General features: G+C 39.0%; 3 protein-coding genes across 3 annotated transcripts; 1 reads left to right on the top strand and 2 right to left on the bottom strand.

Annotated features, from left to right (window-relative positions):
* Positions 1-399: 399 nt before the first annotated feature.
* On the bottom strand, positions 400-6,695 carry LOC106908423 (cytochrome P450 2J4-like). The gene is made up of 9 exons (XM_014974507.2): positions 5,704-6,695; positions 5,108-5,270; positions 4,837-4,986; positions 4,528-4,688; positions 4,036-4,212; positions 3,066-3,204; positions 2,751-2,938; positions 2,120-2,261; positions 400-1,672 (listed from the first exon to the last, which is right to left on the bottom strand). Exons 1-9 carry the CDS (start codon positions 5,902-5,904, stop codon positions 1,497-1,499), a joined length of 1,497 nt encoding a protein of 498 aa, XP_014829993.2. The 5' UTR covers positions 5,905-6,695; the 3' UTR covers positions 400-1,496.
* Positions 6,696-6,849: 154 nt separating this feature from the next.
* Positions 6,850-13,433, bottom strand: LOC106908422 (cytochrome P450 2J4-like). The gene is made up of 9 exons (XM_014974503.2): positions 13,140-13,433; positions 12,229-12,391; positions 11,981-12,130; positions 11,171-11,331; positions 10,813-10,989; positions 10,595-10,733; positions 10,304-10,491; positions 9,308-9,449; positions 6,850-7,740 (listed from the first exon to the last, which is right to left on the bottom strand). Exons 1-9 carry the CDS (start codon positions 13,338-13,340, stop codon positions 7,565-7,567), a joined length of 1,497 nt encoding a protein of 498 aa, XP_014829989.2. The 5' UTR covers positions 13,341-13,433; the 3' UTR covers positions 6,850-7,564.
* Positions 13,434-14,391: 958 nt separating this feature from the next.
* Positions 14,392-19,341, top strand: LOC106908424 (cytochrome P450 2J2-like). Its single transcript, XM_014974510.2, has 9 exons — positions 14,392-14,748; positions 15,043-15,205; positions 15,452-15,601; positions 15,679-15,839; positions 15,920-16,096; positions 16,964-17,105; positions 17,195-17,382; positions 17,474-17,615; positions 18,377-19,341. The coding sequence occupies exons 1-9, from the start codon at positions 14,566-14,568 to the stop codon at positions 18,550-18,552; spliced, it is 1,482 nt and encodes a 493-aa protein (XP_014829996.2). The 5' UTR covers positions 14,392-14,565; the 3' UTR covers positions 18,553-19,341.
* Positions 19,342-19,804: the final 463 nt, after the last annotated feature.

The following is a 19,804-nucleotide window of genomic DNA, read 5'->3' on the forward strand; positions in this document are numbered from 1 at the left end:
CCAGGAGGAAAGTTTTTCGGTTTTCTGTTCCTTAAAATATCGCTCAGCAGCAAAAACACGCAGGAAAATATTAAAATACTCCGCGTATCAAACCATTCCAAGCTGAAAAGACTGAATAACGCTTCCATTGCTTCAACACCGTGCTGAGGTGTTGAAGCATCATCTGACAGCTGCACGACTGTCAGATGAGCTATGAAATACTGAAACTACCTGATTTTCAAAATAAGAACATCACTCTTTTTCTCTGTGCGAATATTTTAATCTTCTACGGTCTTTTAATCGTGTGGGACAGAACACCTTAGAGCTATAACTATAGACTGTGACAATTCAAAACATGTCATAAACATACCCAGCTATCAAGCAAAGGCTCGCACGACGTCGAACGTAGTTCCCAATTAATTTTCCTTTTTTTTTTTTTTTGCTGTCATTTCATTTGATTTAGTTTTTATATATTTAAAACTTTTATGGCTGTTATTATTTTTATCTTTTTTTTTCTTCTAATACAACGTGCATACTTCTGAACATTGTTTGAACGTCTTCCGGACGTTTTTATAAATGCTGCTTTACAAAATTCCCAAAACAAAAGTAGACATTACAAAGAGCCTATCAAATAGGCCTGAGGTTGTTATAATAAAAAAGCTGCTATAAAAGCAGTTCCCAAGTTCAACGTTTTCGGCTAAGAGATTTTTTTCTGTAATTGAAACTTCTGTAATCACATTTTGTATTTTTTAAAGCCAGATTAAAGTTGAATGAGGAAATAAAGTATTTATTAAATACTGTTTGCTGTAGAAAAAGTACTAGAGAATTCAGATACATCTTTCAGCATCTTTTCTCACCTAATCTCATCTTCTCTTCACCTAACTGAGTTTGTGGATTTTATTGTGATGACCATTTTTCTGCAAGTTATCACTCCCATTTATGATTTCCATCCATTTTATTGAGGGCTTATTTAAGTTTTATTGCCAGCCTTCTCATAATTTTGAACCAGTCTAAATAGGGTAAAATTCTGGCAACCACAGCTGCCAGTATTTTACAGTAAGTTAGAGATAGTTTTTGTTTTGTCTTTTTATGGTGTGGAGAGATTGAGGAAGTAATCAGTGGCATTCACTCCATTACATCACAACAGTCTTTATTAAAGCAGGAAAGTCATTTAAATTATTTTCAATGAAATTCACTTCACATAAAAAACAAAACATGTATTAGTAAACAGTTTTGTGCACACACTGTAAATTGAAATTGGATAAAACATTTAAAAAGTGAACAAGCAGCATTTATTTAAAAGACAACATTTCTTTTGGTTTTTCTTTTCTTTTTTTTCTTTTTTTTCAGACACACAAACATACAAACCACAGAGTTAGCTTTCTTCAGAGGATCTAGTCTGATTTCCTCACTGTTTGTGTAATAACAGGTTTAAACACCCACTGAGATCGGCTCAGTCATGCGCTTTCATTTCAGTGTGAGTAGATCGACAGCAGATGCAAAACATTTGTTTTGTTTTAGCGTGGAACGGCACAGAGGCGGTAAGGTTTGGGACAATGAGTGGCTCCCAGTTTGAACTCCAGACTGGGCTTCTCTCCTGCAGGAGGTGAGAACTTAAACCTCTGGAGGAGGGAGGTGAAGAAGAGGAACAGCTCCATCCGGGCCAGCTGCTCCCCGAGACACACACGTTTACCTGGAAATACACAGCACCTCATTTTTCCACTGTAAACTGATGATGTGGTGTAACTCTGCTTGGTTCCTCCAGAGGCTGGAGAGACGTTCTGTGATTGGATTAAGAATATAAAATGCTGTCCTATTTAAATTTTAAATGCTAAAACCCTCTTTTGTGTTTAATAGTAGGGAAAAGCTAAACATAAACTCTGTACATTTATGTTTGCAATGGTAGAACAGAAATGTTTTTTTTTCCTTACATGCCACCAAAATATTGCCTTATAGTGACTGCTGATCATAGGGACTCATCAGTGCAGATTGTACTTCCAATACATGTTTGTTATTGCCAAGGCATGAGTAAAGTCTTTTAATTTTTACCGATGACTGAAAGTACTTGTTGAATTTTGTAGTCCTGTCTTAAGTCTGACAGGAATTTAAGCTGTTTATCCTTAGACAGAGAAAAATTTACCTGCAGAAAAAGGCATGAAGGCTTCTCTCTTCCTAAATTTACCGTCCTGGTCCAGGAAGTGCTGAGGGTTGAAGGAGTGAGGAGTCTCCCATATGGACTCATCATGGAGGACAGAGTGAAGAGTTGCTATAATCAAGGTTCCCTTGAAAAAGAAAAACATAAAAAATGTTCTTCTCAGTGCTCTACTGTCATTTACAGGGTTCTAACTAGCTTCCTACAGAGTATAACTTGTAAGCTTATTTAGATCACAGTCACTTGCCATATGTCTTAGTTACCGCTGTAGTGTAAGAGGCAAATTGACTAAATTTAAATAACACTTTTCTAGTCATGGCGGCCATTTAACGAGCCTCAGTGGACCATCTTTACCTCATGGATTTCACAAACACACAGATTCATAGATTGACAGGCAAATTGTAGGAAAGTTGGGGTTTAGCACCTTCACATTAACATTTGGCAGGAGGAAGTTGGACCTTGACTCACAACTTTTGGATTGCAATAATTAGGCTACTCACTCCACAGGGCCACAGTCGCCCTCATACACTACCTTGGTGTTGTTTGGTAACAATGTTTTTTTTTTTACGTCTGATATTTAATACCTAATATACACTCTAAATGAAATAATGTGGGTTACCTTTGGAATCGAGTATTTATCCAGGGTGGTGTCTTTGGTCGTCATGCGGGCCACATTCAGTGGAAGGATGTTTCCCATCCTCTGTATCTCGTGGATGACGGCGTCAGTGTAGGGCATGCTCTCTCTGTCGGACATGGCGGGTTGTCTGGATGAACCGATCACAGCGTCTATCTCAGCCTGGACTCGCTCTGAACACAATGAAAACTAGTTTTTCTATCTTGTACATGATTTCTCCCAATAAACACATAACACAAAGGTTTGAGGAGATGCATGCAACAGCAACAGATTTGTTTAAGATATTTATCTTATACGAACCTTGAATCTCAGGGTAGTAGATCATGTACAGCAGCCCCCAGTGCAACGTGGTGGTTGTAGTTTCACTTCCAGCACCGAACAGATCCAGAGTGCAAGCGCTCAAGTTGAAGAGATCAAAACCAGAATCTTTGTCCTCTTTCTACCAAAGACACCAGAGACAGGCGTTTAAATGTTTACTATATTTATATTGCTGCTCCAGCATTTTAAACCACCTCCAATGTCTTACTTAACCAGAGTTTCCAATGTTGTTTTATACTTTTGCAGACTTTAATGTCTCTGTACAGAAGAATGTGTGCCACCAAATGAGGAATATGGCCCTCTAGTAAGACGTGAAAACTGATGTTGTCAGACACTCTTTATCAAATCTGACTGAATTTAGGCTGTTTTGTAAAGAAAACTCAGGCCAAATTTTTCTTACATGTGTGAAGCTGGTAAAGAAATTTCATAAGACTTCAAATTGTAGTTGGGGAACAAGTGTTTCCACAAGCTATTGACTCAAATAATGGAATATAAATTCAAGCACAACTTCCTCTGTGAAAAACAAAAGGACATTTAATAAAAATTTTAGTCCATTCATCTTTTCCCTGCTATGTTGCAATTGTGCTCTATCATGCGTTGGTCAATCTCACAAAAGCCAATAAAGTTCATGGAGGTCTGTGATTGTAAGATGACAAAATGTGAAACATTTAAAAGCAATAAAGAACTCTCAAAATTATGTTCAAAGGCATGTTTTTGCATGTGTTAAGTTATTTTCCCCTGTAGAATGTAGATGTGGTTCATCCCTATGAGAGGATTCTGTTACGCTCTGTAGATAACAAATGGAAAATGAATAAAATAACATTTGAGAGGCTTTCAGGAACTGATGGGAACTTCTGATCAAATAATTCAAGAAAGTTTTGGCTAATCGAAGATAAAACATACTCAAGACATTGAACATCTCACGTAATGAATAAAGGAACCCAAAACTCACCTCTCCCATCTCTATGAGGAAGGAGTCGATGTAGTCTCTTGGAGACGCCGGGTCAAGGTTCTCTCTGTGTTCCTTGATCCGAATTTCTATAAACTTAATGACCTTCTCTATGAGACTGAAGATTTGTCGATGAGGTCCTGGCAGCCACTTCATTACTGAGGGGATTGTGTTGTAAATCTGAAAAGCAAAGAAGATGCATACTTTTTAATGTAAGAAATAGTTTTAATGCTAATATAATATGGGTATACATTAATAGCAATTAATAGCAATAGCATTTTTAAATGTGTTTTGATGACACTTGTACTCATTTTAAATAAACTGTATGTTTTTTGTTGAAAGGTGCATTGTGTTTTTCCACAGCACTGAGAATGACGGGGCAGTCGCAGACAAAGTTACACTTTTCCAATCCTCTGTCGCTCTTAGGCTGCAGCTCAGATAAAAGACTTTCATCTTCAATGCTTGTAAAAAACACTTTTTGGAGAGAAGGCTGACCTGTACGAGAAAACTTCCTTGTAAGCGCATAATCTCATTAAAGTCAAGAAGGATAGTCTGGTACTGCTTGTCACTGTACTCAAATCGACTCCCGAAGACCAAACAGCAGATGATGTTGGACACGGCGTTGTTGATCAGTGTCTGGGTATTAAACGCCTTGCCTTTGAAATAATAACAGACTGTAAGCTAAATAAAGCCAAGGAGTAATATACATAAAAAAAACAGAATAAAAAGAAGATGAAAAATTATGCAAAACTGCAGCAATGACAAATTAAATTTTTTTTATTTGATTGTTTGGTTGTTTTGTACCTTGCTGATCAGCAAATGCCTCAGTGAGATATCGGCACTCCTGCTGGGTGTATTGCTCCATGGACTTCTTTCCCAGACCAAAGTTCCTCAAAGTATGAAGAGCAAACCTCCTCTGTACTTTCCATGGATTACCATTAGACATCACAAGACCTTTCAGAAATAGCAAACTGTGTCAACATTGAGTTTCGTGGAGCCAGATACAAATGATATTGCTTAACATGAAAGAGTGACTTAGAAAGAAATCAACAGGGATGTAATGAGACACCAGCACCTTTGTTCTTGAAAAACTCAGAAAACAGTGGAATGGTGGGGCGATCCACGAAGTTCTCTCCTTTTTCAACAAGGGCCTCTTTCACATGTTTGTACCCGTTAACGATCACCGTCCTTCCTCCAAAAATATCGAGACTGAAAATGTTGCCATATTTTTCTGCAAACTGAACACAGACAACAGATTTCTGTTTTCAACAAAGTGACATTGAGACACAGTTACTGCCTGAGGAACAAGTTTTACTGTTTGTCCAAAATTCAGGACTATTTGAACTTATTCATCCATTGTCTTCCATTCATGCAAGGCCAGGTCATCGAGGGTAAAAGGACCAGCAGGGAAACCCAGACATCCATCTATCCTGCTGTGCTCTCCACCTCATTTTGCAGCACAGGAAGCAGCCACACTACTTAATTTCTTGATTATAAAAATTGTTTGATGGTACAATAAATTAATGTGATCAAAGATACATTTGAACACTTAATATATCACCATGGTTGAGTTCATGAAGGTCTAAATAAGGAAAGTTTAAAAAAAAAAGAAACAAAGGAGAAAAGAGGAAGAGCATCAAATTTCTGCCCATGTGGGAACTCTAACTGTACCTCTGAAAACTGCAGGTGAAGTCTGCCAGGGTTGATGCGATAAAGATCTCCAATAAACGGCAGAGGCCGTGGTCCTGGAGGAAAGTTTTTTGGTTTTCTGCTCTTTAAGATATTGCTCAGCAGCAGAAACACAAAGAAAAATATCAAGACGCTCCTGGTGTCCAGCCACTCAAAGCCAAGGAGACCGTATAAAGCGTCCATTGTGCTCTGCTAACACAGGTGCAGCTCTGTGAGATCAGCTATGAATGACACTCAAGAATCTCTGAATCTTTTTATATATACCATTCCGTTTACCGGTGATAAAATTATTATGCACTGTGAGTAACTGTCGAGTAAACACGTCATGCTCTGCAAATAGGACAAAGGTGGTGAACATAAAAGCTGTAATAAAAACATTAACAACCCTCTATGTTTCTGCTTCGTTCTGTAATCTGAAGTTCTGTGCTCTTGATCCTCTACATTTTATATTAACTATGTTTGTGTTCAGATTTAAAAAAAAAAAAAAACATGGAGAAAGACTCATTTTCTGCCTCTGACTTGATTAATACATGTGGTATGAAAGACTGAAGTCAACAATTTTAGAGAAAAAAATGACGTTCTCTTTTTATGTTGCTAAATATTCTCCCGTACGACTCGTCTTCAGTCTGTTTCACCTTCTTACTGATGGCCTCAAGCAGCACACATTCTCCACACAGCCGCAGAGAAATCGTAGTCAAAAAGTGCTTTGTTTAAATTGTCCAGGCTCTGCTGTATCTTCATACAACATGGATGCATGCTGCATAGTTTCCCCCTCTGCAACCAGCTGGAGCAGGGCCAGCTCCCGCATGTTTCTCCTGTTGTTGTGAGAGTCCTGGGAGGGGAAACTGTTATGTAACTTCCTCACAGTCGCTTCTCACCCAGTTTGCCTGCCACCACCTACATCTCTGTTAAAGGTTAAGCTTTTTAACAAAGCATCTTTCAGGTAAATTTCAAGCTATTTCGATCAATTAGATGCACCGGTCAGCTGCTGCTGAGTTTTCTGTGGCTGCTTTTAAATCGGCTGCTTGTTGTTTGGACTCAAAGGCCCTGAGCGACCCGTCCCACCCGCCCTGCTCTCTAGCCCCCCGGCTGTGCCCCTTCTTAGAAAACAGAGGAAATGGGAGGAGGTATCCTTAGTTTCCGTTTATTTTTACAATCCACAACGGAGAGAAACGTATCTTTCTGCACAGACCAAATGTGAGCAAACATGAAATGTAATTTATACATTTTAAAATGAGAGTATGGATTGATGTATAATGCTGGGATATGGGCCAAAGATTTAGCATTAAAATCAGAGCGATGCTGGATTTAGAGGTCCAGGTTACAAAAGAAATCCTCAAAGCATGACTCACTAAAGGTTTCTGGCTACAGGGCAAAATGCTCAGGTACTTGTAGAGTGCAAACCAAGTCCGTTTAAATGCATTGTCCTTTTTAAGAAATAACACAAATGCAACATTTCTTTTATTTCTACTAAAACTTTAGAAGCAGTAGTCACCTCATTAGATTTGTGAGTGAAAGGAACTTGTTGCATTTATTGCGCCAGCATAAAAATGAATGAGATGACATTTTTGAGGCTTGGTGGAGGTGATTAATCAAAAAATATTTAGATGAATACGAGACACTGCAACACCATTTATTTGTAAAGTCATGAAAATTTGATGTTTTTCTATCAACAAATATTCAGGACAAATTTTAATTGTTAAACTGATTGCACATAAAGAGATATAATACTGTTTTTTGGTAACAAAGAAACACTGGACTGCTTAATTTTAATGTTCAGAGGATTGACGGCTGTTGTTTCTTTGCACAAATGTAATCCAAGAAAAGAGAGGCTGTGTTCAGCTCAGCGGGGCGCGGCGCAGAGGCGGTAAGGCTTGGGAGTGCGAGTTGCTCCCAGTTTGAACTCCAAGCTGGGCTGCTCTCCTGGAGGAGGTGAGAACTTAAACCTCTGGAGGAGGGAGGTGAAGAAGAGGAACAACTCCATCCTGGCCAGCTGCTCCCCGAGACACACACGTTTACCTAAAAACCAAAAATGCAGGAGATGAGGTTTATCGTCACACTGTAGAAAAAGTAGAACATAGCAAATTAGGGTGAGAGGTCATCAGGTGAAGTTGCATGCTGGAAGGTTATGGATTGCGCCCCCTACTGCTACATTTGGGATTTTGCAGCTAAAATATGAGTGCTTGTAGGATCAGAGGTGAGCGAAACTCAAACTCAAGACGCTATGAACATTACTCCATTTTTGCTTGTTATCCGTAACTGAAGGAGCAACGTTGGCTTGGTAATCGTTTACTTATTGTTAGACTTTTTGCTGAGTCTGCAGATAATAGATCATTGTATCTACAGCTTATATTTGTTTTGCCACTAAAGTAACTAATTAATGCCGATCATGCTTAACCAGCCTGACATGACTCATTTAGTTTAGTTTTCGTGTCCCAATGAACTTATGAAATCTGAAGTGCTTCCAGATGTTCGCTTTCAAAACACAATCTGCTGTTTAATCTTTCCTTGCTGAGCTTCATTCCTTCTGTTTACTTTGGCACAATGTAAATAGAGGTCCTGCACGCACTTGCTATTTGTCAGAGCTTTCTACTTGGTTCACGTAACTACTTAGGATTCTCTGGTTCTTACTGAGTTCACGACATAATACTCCCCTCCAACTGAACCATTTCCAGGAGGCTTTTTCCAGCTGCTCAGAAGGTGGTGCCCATCTTTAGCAGGTCTTCACACAGATATGAACAAAACAATTACCTGTACACCGACTCACTCTCAAACATAAGGGCTGTTTAGATTCACAGTTTAGCCTGTGGAAAGAAATTGTAGAACCCAGAAACATGTGATACATGCAGAAGCAGGACGTGTCACCTCAACACAGAAGGGCCTCAGCTGACATCTAACCTGGAGAGGCTTAAAAAAAAAAATTAGATGGTTTCCTGTTTCAGATAAATTTTAGCTGGATCAGCTCAGTGTGGTGACTGATGGGAAACCTGACAGTATTAGCTTTTTCTGCTCAGTGAACTCACAACACGTAAACTCTGCTCTGTAACACTCTTCAGTCTGGAAGTTGTTACTGAAGGACGAAGCCTTAAAGTTAACTTTCTTCAGTATCAGTGAAGAGTTAAAAAAAAGTCACAGGAAGGACAAAAACTATGAGAAGCTTTTAAAAGGAAACTGAGATGCAAATTGTTCATTTAGACCGTTTCAGCAGAGACAAAGAGAGTTTTGAATTAGTGAATGAGGGAATCTACCCAGAACCAACTTCATCTGATAAGACTATGCAGAAAATGTCACAGTCGGACAGTGTGGTAGTGGGGGTGTTGTCCCATCAAACCATCAATTTCCAAAACAATACATAAAAAAAAAAAAAAAAAAACTCATAAAAGCGCACACAGGGTCAGCGCAAGCTGGCTGGACCGCGTACAGAGCAAATAGACAGAACAAAAATTGACCATAAAGTTTCTCAATTGTGCATCTATGAAATTAAACCGATTACAAAAACTAGTAATTATTTTTTGCTCTGTCAGTTTGTATGTTTTGAAGACATAGAAGAGAGCTCAACTGTGAAGGACCAAAACAAATGACTGACCTGCAGAAAAAGGCATGAAGGCTTCTCTCTTCCTAAATTTACCGTCCTGGTCCAGGAAGTGCTGAGGGTTGAAGGAGTGAGGCGTCTCCCACACCGACTCATCATGGAGGACAGAGTGAAGTGTCGGAAGAATCATGGTTCCCTGAGATTTACAAAATATCAGTAAAAAGGATCAATAACATTAGTTGTGAGTTCAAAGCCAGCAGACAAACAGAGACAAGTTTGATCCCTACTCTACTTTAAGGTTTTTCATTTTATAAGATGAAATGTTAATTTTCAATGATATGCCAAAGATAATTAGATATAGCTGCTCTTTCCCTGGACTGAATGAAATACGTTTTAATGAAAAGAAGAAACAAATAAACTCATTTAATTTATTTAATTTTAGCTGATAAAGCAAGTGGGAATGAATGGATGGACAGACAGATGGATGAATGGATGTTAGATAATTTTAATATTTAAAAATTACATCATCAGATGGACCAAAATATAGTTAAGTGGAAATTTTGATATTTTAAGGATGAAAATAACAATAATTCATTTAAGTAACAAAAAGTAAAACTGGGCAATATATTTTTTCCATATCAGTTTCTTTTAATAAAAAACAAATGAAACTTTTTTTGGTTTGTTTTTTGGTTTTTCTTCATTCAGTGAAGTTACTCACAGTGGGTAGAGAATCCAGAAATTTTACTCAAGTAAAATTAGTGATACTTCATAATAAAATTACTCAAGTAAAAAGTACAGTATAGTTAAAATACTCCTAAAAGTACTTTAAAAAAAAGAAGAAAAAAAAGTAAATGTAATTGAGTAAAAGTAACTAGTTACTACCCAGCTCTGTAGAGCAGCCACTCCTGGATAGGCTCACTTCTGCTTTATGTGTAGATATGATTCTCATTGCTGTTCATTCAAATCCGCAAATCTTAAAAGCGGCTTTTTAACCCTTTCCAGGTGAATAGATGTCAGTAACCTTTTATCTGTAACTTTTTTTAACTGTACCTTTGGGATAAAGTATTTATCCAAAGTGGTGTCTTTGTTTGCAAGTCGTGCTAGATTCAATGGGACGATGTTTCCCATCCTCTGCATTTCGTGGATGACGGCGTCAGTGTAGGGCATGTTCTCTCTGTCGGTCACCGCCGGTTGCCTGGATGGACCGACCACGGCGTCTATCTCAGCCTGGACTCGCTCTGAACACACAGAAAATGAGGTAAAATATGAGTTTTTGCACAGAGATGGAGAAAGTCGTGCTAGATTCAGTGCAATTTAAAGGTAATTAAAGATGATACAAACCTTGAATCTCAGGGTAGTAGATCATGTACAGCAGCCCCCAGTGCAACGTGGTGGTTGTAGTTTCAGTTCCAGCACCGAACAGATCCAGAGTGCAAGCGCTCAAGTTGAATAGATCAAAACCAGAATCTTTGTCCTCTTTCTACCAAAGACACCAGAGGCAGCTGCAAGAATCTGTTTACCATGCGTGCAGGATATTTGAGAGCGAACAGAAGACTCACCTCTCCCATCTCTATGAGGAAGGCGTCAATGTAGTCTCTGGGAGACGACGGATCGAGGTTCTCTCTGTGTTCCTTGATCCGAATGTCTATAAAGTCAATCAGCTTCTGCAAGAGCGTGAATATTTGTTTATGTGGTCCAGGCACCCACCTCATCAGCCAGGGCATTGAGTTGAAAATCTGAACAGAAAGATGAATGTAGTGAAAATAGTTTTAAAAATAATTTCAATGTTACCTCAAGTGTATAAATAAAAACATAAGTTGACTGGATAGATCCAAAGAACCTTCAAGGCTGAAGTATAAAATTGCATGTGGACAATTTTGCTATAAAACGCGGTGTGTTTTTAGAGAGAAGGCGTACCTGAACTGACAAACCTCCCTGTAGGAGGATTATATCGTTGAAGTACTTCAGGATAGTCTGGTACTGCTTGTCGTTGTACTCAAATCGACTCCCAAAGACCAAACAGCAGATGATGTTGGACACGGCGTTGTTGATCAGTGCCTGGCCATTAAACACCTTATCTGTGGAGAATGGAAAGAATGAAGGCCTTTTGTTAAAAGAGTGAATATCTGAAAGGGCAGAAAAAGCTCTAGCTTGCCAAATTAATAGCCAGCTTCTTCAAGAGATCTGACAGTAGATCTCTGTATTCATACGGAGTTTTATGAATACTGTAAAACTCTCAAGCGTCAGGGGAGCAAGAAAGGTTCACCAGTTTAAGTTCACAAGATCGACAGAAGCTGAAAAAAAATTCAGATAGTGATGAAAAGCTAAAGTAACAAACAGTTTCACACACATTTCATATTACTACAATGCCTATACGATATTAGCTGCTGTGAAGATGACTTGATGAAGTTTAACTCAAGCATCGGAATGGAAAAGAAAAGGGGGTCAAGTGACTTGGAAGTGGCATGATTGCTGTTGTTGGGGAAATGGGTTGGGGTATTTCTGAACCCGCTGTCTGAGTTCGAGCACAGTCATCTCTCAGTGTCTCTCAGCATCATTAACGTGATGTAGCAGAGGGTCTGCAGCAGCAGACACACCAGGTGGCATTCCTGTCTTCCAAGTACAGGAAACTGTACGCAGAGTTTGCACAGGCTTACCAAGATACCTTGTCTAACATAAAAATGGTAGGGACACAATTTAAGTGTGAAAATAAATCTTTGTGGAGACCTTGCTGTTCTGAGAAAGCCTCAGTGAGATACTGGCACTCCTGCTGGATGTATCGCTCCATTGTCTTCTTTCCCAGACCAAAGTTCCTCAGCGTATGAAGAGCGAACCTCCTCTGCACTTTCCACGGATTACCGTTAGACATCACAAGACCTGATGGAAAAAGAAACAAATAGCGTCAATATTTAAGTTTGGGTTGTCAGATATTCGTGAACTACATCCACGATCCAAGTGTAAATATATAAATGTACCTTTATTCTCAAAAAACTCAGAAAACAGTGGAATGTTGGGGCGATCTATGAAGTCTTCTCCCTTTTGGACCAGCGCCTCTTTCACATGTTTGTAGCCATTAATGATCACAGCTCTGCCCCCAAAGATGTGCAGGCTGAAAATGTTTCCATATTTCTCTGCAAGCTGAAGAAAGAGAACTAATGAGGATTTCGCTGCAGTGTTTTTCAGGCCCGCTTGAATAATTACTTCTCCCTACAAACATGATGGCAGCTGAATAGTGCAGAGTAAACAAATCCACAGAAAATGGACCTGAAGTTCAAATGTCAGAGTACAACTACCTACAAATAGGATTTCAAGTAAATTCATTTCCACAAAAACAGTTCCTGCCTTTTTTTTTCTTTAAGAAATATGTTATAGATGTTTTTTATGGCATAAACACTGCCATAAAAAAAAACACAGTTTGCACAGGCTTACCGAGCCTGTGCAAACACTGCATGATTTATCATGTGTCATTTATTAGTAAGCTATAAAAGGAGTGACACAGAAATGAGAGAGCAACCATTAAGGTTCACAATCAGTTCGTGTCAAAACACAGCTGCAACCAATATTTTTCTCTTATCTATGCTGAGTTTTCATTTTTTCTCCAAAGCATTTGGGATTTTAAAAATATTATGTCAATATTATCAAGTCGATCTGCAGATGATGGTCCATATTTCATTTGCATTTACTCTGAATTTTCTTCAGTGTTTATATTAAAAAAATGTTATATTTAAATGCCCATTTTAGTCCATAAAGTATTACTATATTAATATATAGCAATAGAATGTGGAACTTCTATAGTTCCACATTATGAGTTTGATTATTTCATTAAAATATACGTATAAAAACATAAATGATTATAATGTCACTTCTGCCTATGTCAGCAGTTCACCTCTGAGAACTGCAGGTGAAGTCTGGCAGGTTTGATGCGGTGAAGATCTCCAATAAATGGAAGAGCCAGCGGTCCAGGAGGAAAGTTTTTCGGTTTCCAGTTCCTCAAAACGTCGCTCAGCAGCAGAAAAACGAAAAGAAAAATTAAAATAGCCCTGGTGTCGAGCCAGTCTAAACCCAGAACATGCTGTACTGCCTCCATCTCTTCACTGCTCTACTACAACTAAACATCAGTCGGGCGGGTTATGAGGGTATACTACAGAGTCCATATCACTTTCAAAATAAAAGCTTTTCTGCACTTTTATAAGTGACAGGTGTGTTTTGGGTTGGCTTTAATCAAAGAGATACATTTTTGCTGTTCATATTTTTTATTTATTTTTTGGTAAAATAAGATTTTTGCTGGATGTGCAGTCAGTTTTTGCCATAATTGGGTATTTCACAGCTTCTGAAAAACATAATTTTAAAAAAAAACACGATTCCGATAATTTATCTTTTTCTATTGGGCCACACAATGAAAATCACCTAAAATCAAGAAGTTTTCTTGTCTGTACTTAAGCTTTGCTGGTTTTTCTGTGTGGGGTTTAGATATTCTCCATGGTTTTGTTTAGGTGATCCTGTACCTGTCGCACCACATGAAGTGAGACTGTTTGATTGTGTTGAGTTGTTTTTTTGTTGTTGTTGTTCAGGAATAGACAATAAACCAGAAACCCGATCCAATTAATTTAATTTTTGTCATTTTACAGCTGAGTCGACTCTGGTTGTTTATAAAAAGAAAATGGGTGCAGAAAAGTGATGGACTGATGTGTATTTGTTCAGATTACGTTCAGTCATGTGAAAACATTTTGCTAAATTAAATTCTGGATATTTTAATCATGTTTGTTGCAGTGTCATGGTATGGACCATCCTGACACCAGGACGGATGTCGAACTTTGGACTTTCTTTCTGCAAGTCAGCATCACTAATTTAAACCCTGGACTTATTTTCTTTATATGACAGCACCGGAATGAACCATTTTCTCTATTGTCAAATCTTTTTTTTGTATTTGCCAATGACTGTGCTAAAATGTTGCGCTCTTACACATGGATGGCTTTGAAAACTCTCTAAAAATAAAAAATAAAAGTTGCCATGGAGCATAATAAAACATCCAAAACTAATTGGTTAAGTTATTAGGACCGCCTACTGACCCCGGTGCACTATGCATTCTTCCAGTCTGCAGTTGTCTGGAACATTATCAACTCTGGCCGTGTTTATTCCTGTTAACGGGTCCAGAGAGGCCACCAGTATTACATAACTCTACTGGAGCCAGGTTTTTTTTTTCTTTTTCTTCGACATCTGCCTTCCTGTCTTAGCACACTCTGCACAGAACAAACTGCAAGAACAAGCTCAATTTTCATCTTAGCTAGGCCATTCTTACAATTTTCTTCACCATGATTTTCCAAGCTCTTTTTGATTGCATGGACTTTACCGGCTGGCTTCTGCTAGGGTTTGTATTCCTGCTGATATTTGATGTTGTGAAAAACGGGAAGCCTCCCAACTTTCCACCAGGACCCTGGGCTGCACCTTTGGTAGGAAACATCTTAACGCCGTTGGACTTCAAAACAATGGAGAAGGTGAACGAGAATGCTTGTTTATATACGGGCATGTCAGTGCGCGTCTCCGAACAGGAGTGTGTGGAACTATACAGCAAGTTTCATGCTTTTAACCCCAGGGAAGAATGTATTTATGAAATATGGCGTTCAGTTATAGGAAGGAATAACCACAAAAGTCGTGTTGTAATTCCAAAAGTTTCCCAAAACTGAGTTTTACATTTAAACTAAACTTAACTGGGTAAACAACTGCCTATATTTTTCTAAATCATCATCACTATATTTTTTTCTCGATGTGAATTTGTTTTTTAAATGCAGCTTTCAAAGGAGTACGGTCCTGTGTTCAGCGTGAGAAAAGGCAGTGCGAGGCTGGTGTTTGTCTCTGGACTCAAGATGGTCAAAGAGGCTCTTGTCAGCCAGCTGGACAGCTTCGTCGATCAGCCAATTGTTCCCCTTTTTCACGTTACCTTCAAGGGCCTTGGTGAGTAGCCAAACAAGTGTATTAATTTATTATTCTCTGCTGAAAATTCCATTGTCTTTGGTCAATTTTCATGCAAGCCTGTCCCTGCGCCTAGCAGATCTTGGGTGAGAGACATTGGGAGATGCTGAATAGGTCACCAGTTTAACCTAGAGCAACACAACCTATTTTACACTTTAGTGTTCATTTATTTGAAAATATTTGTTCTTAAAATCTATTTTAAAATACTCTGATGTAACGTTATCGCAGGTATAGCGCTGAGTAACGGGTACTTGTGGAAGAAACAGAGGAAGTTCGCCAACGCTCACCTTCGCTACTTTGGAGAGGGACAGAAATCTTTAGAAAAATACATAGAAGTGGAGTCCAGCTTTCTTTGCGAAGCCTTCAACGATGAGCAAGGTAAGCAGACTTTAACAGAAACCAGTGAAAGAATTACGATTTACGCTCATTTAAATGTGATTTCTCAATATTTCCAGGAAAGCCATTTAACCCCCACTACATCCTAACAAACGCAGTGAGTAACATAATCTCATCTGTGGTCTTTGGACATCGATTTGAGTACTCGGACCCAAGCTTTCGGGAAGTCCTGGAGCTGGACAACGAAGCCGTTATTCTTGCTGGTTCCCTGCGGACTCAGGTATTCTTTTCTACCCGCTGAAATGAAACTCTGCCTGGCTTGTCTGCAGCTGATCTGAGAGTCTGTCCCTTCATCTTCAGTTGTTTGACGCCTTCCCTGGACTGATGCAGCACCTGCCAGGGCCTCACCAGACCGTCCATGCCAACTACAGGAAGATCCTGGTCTTTTTGAAAAAAGAGATAGAGAAGCACAGAGAGGAGTGGAATCCAGATGATCCTCGGGATTATGTCGACGTCTACCTGTCAGAGATGGAGAAGGTGAAAAGTTCATACAACATGAGACTTCTGTCGTGCGGTTTTGACGAAACACTGAAAAGCTTTGAGTTGCTGCCGTTTAATTGGTCATTTGACTAGTAGAGATAAACAATTGAACAGATGACTGGTGTAATATTCATTAACATAATTTAGCAGATCCAATAGTCCATCCAATCACTGATGAACCAACATAATTACTAAAAGGACCTGGTAAAAAGTAATGTTTGTCTTTTCATAAATTATTCACAATATATAACTTTACACAATTCAGTTTTGTGTCTTTTATGAACAATTTTTCTGGGAAGAAACTGCTTTTAGGGGCTAGCAGCATATGTAAATTCAACTAAGGCATAAGCAACAAAAAACGAGAACAACCAAAAACCTCTCTCCAAAATCCTTGGTCAGCAATAAACTCCGTCTACCAGGTGGTGCTACATGTCCAATGTTACCATGTTTGGTACTGACCAAATGGGTGGTGTTCATCAAGAAATCAAAACAGAAAAGTAACTGCCGGATTCAACAAAAAAATAGCCATGGAGACGGTCAAAAACAAAAACACAGCTGTCTGTTATCTGCAGCCGTCCATGCTGCATGTTTGCCATATTTCTGAAACAGTAACAAGAAGCTGTGATGCAAATGTTCCCTGCTGGGTAGCCGTCAGCCATGCTTCATTTTTGGCATCTTGAGTTAGTCGGATTCGTCAGCAAACCCTAGAAGCTGGTCAACCATGGAAAAAGTCCACTGCAGGACATTGATCACTGGCAAGAGAAACTTCACACAAGCTACGTGAATTATGTTTAAAGTGAGAAATGTTAGCAGAGCTCTTGTTGTAATGAGATTAAATTCCAATATTTTTTGATGTCTTGTTAGAAAAAAGAGGATCCCCAGGCTGGCTTCAACACTGAAACGCTGCTGGTTAGCACTCTTGACCTCATCGAGGCTGGAACAGAAACCGCTGCCACCACATTGCGCTGGGCCCTTCTGTTCATGTTGCACTACCCAGAGATACAGGGTCAGCGGGTTGTCACAAAACTGAAATATCCCAACTAAAACGGTGTTAGATTTCAACGCCCTTCTTCCTCTTCCGTCCTTTTTTCTCAGAGAAGGTCCAAGCAGAGATAGACAGAGTGATCGGGCAGTCTCGTCAGCCCACCGTGGCCGACAGGCCGAACTTGCCCTACACCGACGCCGTCATCCACGAGGTCCAGAGGATGGGAAACATCGTTCCCATGGGATTTCCTAAAATGGCGAGTAAAGACACAACACTGGGAGGATACTTCATTCCTAAGGTAGGAGAACACGTACCTCAGTTAAAACTAAATTTTGTGTGGCGAAATCGTTGGGTAGCCGCTGATGCTTGAAACTTGTCTCGTTGTTCAGGGAACATATATGACGACAATCCTGGCATCTGTGCTGTTTGATAAGAACGAGTGGGCGACTCCAGATGTCTTCAATCCCGAGCACTTCTTGGATTCAGAGGGAAAGTTTGTCAAGAGAGATGCTTTCTTGCCATTTTCAGCAGGTTGGTTATAGGTTTCTGTTCAAAGCTCGCTCTCCTCTGTGTTTCTGTGCAATATTCACTGCAGAGTTCCTTCTTTTTGCCAACCTAATTGAGGACATTTGAGTATTAAATGTTTAACTTGGAAATGCGAGGTTGTCTGTATGCTCCACAAACCATAGAAGAGTACAACACTGAAGTTAGCTGTTGATTTGAGTAATAAAAAGGCTATTTAATTGTTTTCTTTTCTGGCCTGTGAACTAACTTAGGATGAGCAACATTTTAAAATCATGACAGAAGCGGTAAAGCACAGTTTTTGAGCTTGCATGCTGTCCACTTCAGTTTAACAATTTATATATTCAGTCTATATTTGTTATTTAAAGTGGACTGGAGGTCGAATCAGATACAGAAGAGTCAAGTTTGAAGTTTCAAAGAAATGTTTTTATGTGAAAACTCTCATCACAAATGAAACAAAACTAAATACTGATGGGTTAAACAGTCAAGTTGGTACTTAAATGCTTCTTTTACAAATGAAATATAGTTTTAGCACGTTCCTGTTTTGTAAATGCATAAAATGGAGGGGAACATTGTCACCAATTAATAATTTTAGAATCCCGCAGATTTTTTTGAGTTCTACGTGGGTCAGCCCCAGATCCAATCGCCACCTACCTAAGAAAAGCAAAAGACGGACCGACGTCGCCTTTAAGCTCGTCATCAAAAATAAACGCACATGTACAATATGCTATAGCATATGCTGATCAAGCACGTCCCATTTCTCAACGCAGGTAAACGCATGTGTTTGGGGGAACACCTGGCCAAAATGGAGCTCTTCGTCTTCTTCTCAGTTTTGCTGCAGCGCTTCACCTTTTCCCCAGTTCCAGGAGAAATGCCTAAGCTGGAGGGCGTGATGGGCTTCACTTATTCCCCCGAGGAGTTCAGATTCCAGGCTGTGCCACGCTAACATGTGTTTCGCATACTTCTCATTCGGACAACAGCGGTGTATTAAAAATGTTTTCATTGGTCTGATGATGTATTCTAATCATAAATGTCAAGGTTTTTTTTGGCTGTAAGCCAATAAAAAAACTGAAATTACTGAAATTATAAGGTTTTCCTTATAATTTCAGTCAAATTCGGTCAAATTACTGAATTTGACTAAATATGATAACATTTGGTAGTTTAAAGTGTTAATAGAAAAACCACAAAAATATGTGGATCAAAACTCTACTTGCTATTTTAACCTTAGTAACATGTGATTTCTTTATCTGTGTGGAGCCAGAGAGTTTTACGATGCATCGCCCTGGCACATCACCAATCTGTGTTAGTCTGTGATAAATATATTCTTCTTGTAAATGAAACGCATGTCTTAGTCATGCTGCACAAGCAGATCTGTGAAGTTGGTTCTGTATCTTTAAATGACTCAGCTTTGCTGCCGCATGAGAGCAATGTTCAGCTGTCTGCAAAGCAATTTAATCACAATACGTGTTTTGTGTTCTGGAGCAACGTAAGCAAAATCTGTTGATCACTCTAATAGTAATTTGGTGAATGTAAGAAAATAAAAAGTAAACTATTGAGAGAGAGGATGGTTGAAGTATTTAGATTGCAATTTGTGTGCGATGTTTTATGTTCATCTCATTTCAAGACGATTTCATAACAGCTTAACATCAAACCAAAGAGAGAAGGGAAAATGTTGCATGATGGCAAAAGATAAACTTTTCATTCTTGGAATGTAATAAAGTGTTTATAATATGAACATTTGTAGTCTTTGAAATGGTGATTCATTTGTCAGACATTTTTTGCATTACCGATAAGTGACAGCAGTTCAGCTCAAAGAACAAAGCAGAGAAGAAGTGAAGTCTGCTGGAAAAATATAACAGTCAGCAGTGTTGTGTTCAAGACCACCCAACCCGAGACCAAGACAAGACCAAGACCAGAGTGTATCGAGACCGAGACAAGACCAAGACTTTTGGGGTCCGAGACCAAGTCAAGACCAAGACCGAGGGGAGTCGAGACCGAGTCAAGACCAAGACCAGCGGCCCGCGCTACATGACACAATAAAATGTAAAATATGATCGAAATTGCTTCTCAAAATAATCTGAAAGATCCATATTACCATAAAACACCTAGATATTAAATACTTAATACATTTTACCAATATTAAATATTCTATTTATGTACTAAAAAGTGTGATGGTCTCGTGCCATCCCAAAAAACAT

Source organism: Poecilia mexicana, unplaced genomic scaffold (assembly GCF_051168715.1).
Source record: "Poecilia mexicana isolate PSO_F unplaced genomic scaffold, ASM5116871v1 scaffold_4, whole genome shotgun sequence".
Lineage (NCBI taxonomy): Eukaryota > Metazoa > Chordata > Actinopteri > Cyprinodontiformes > Poeciliidae > Poecilia > Poecilia mexicana.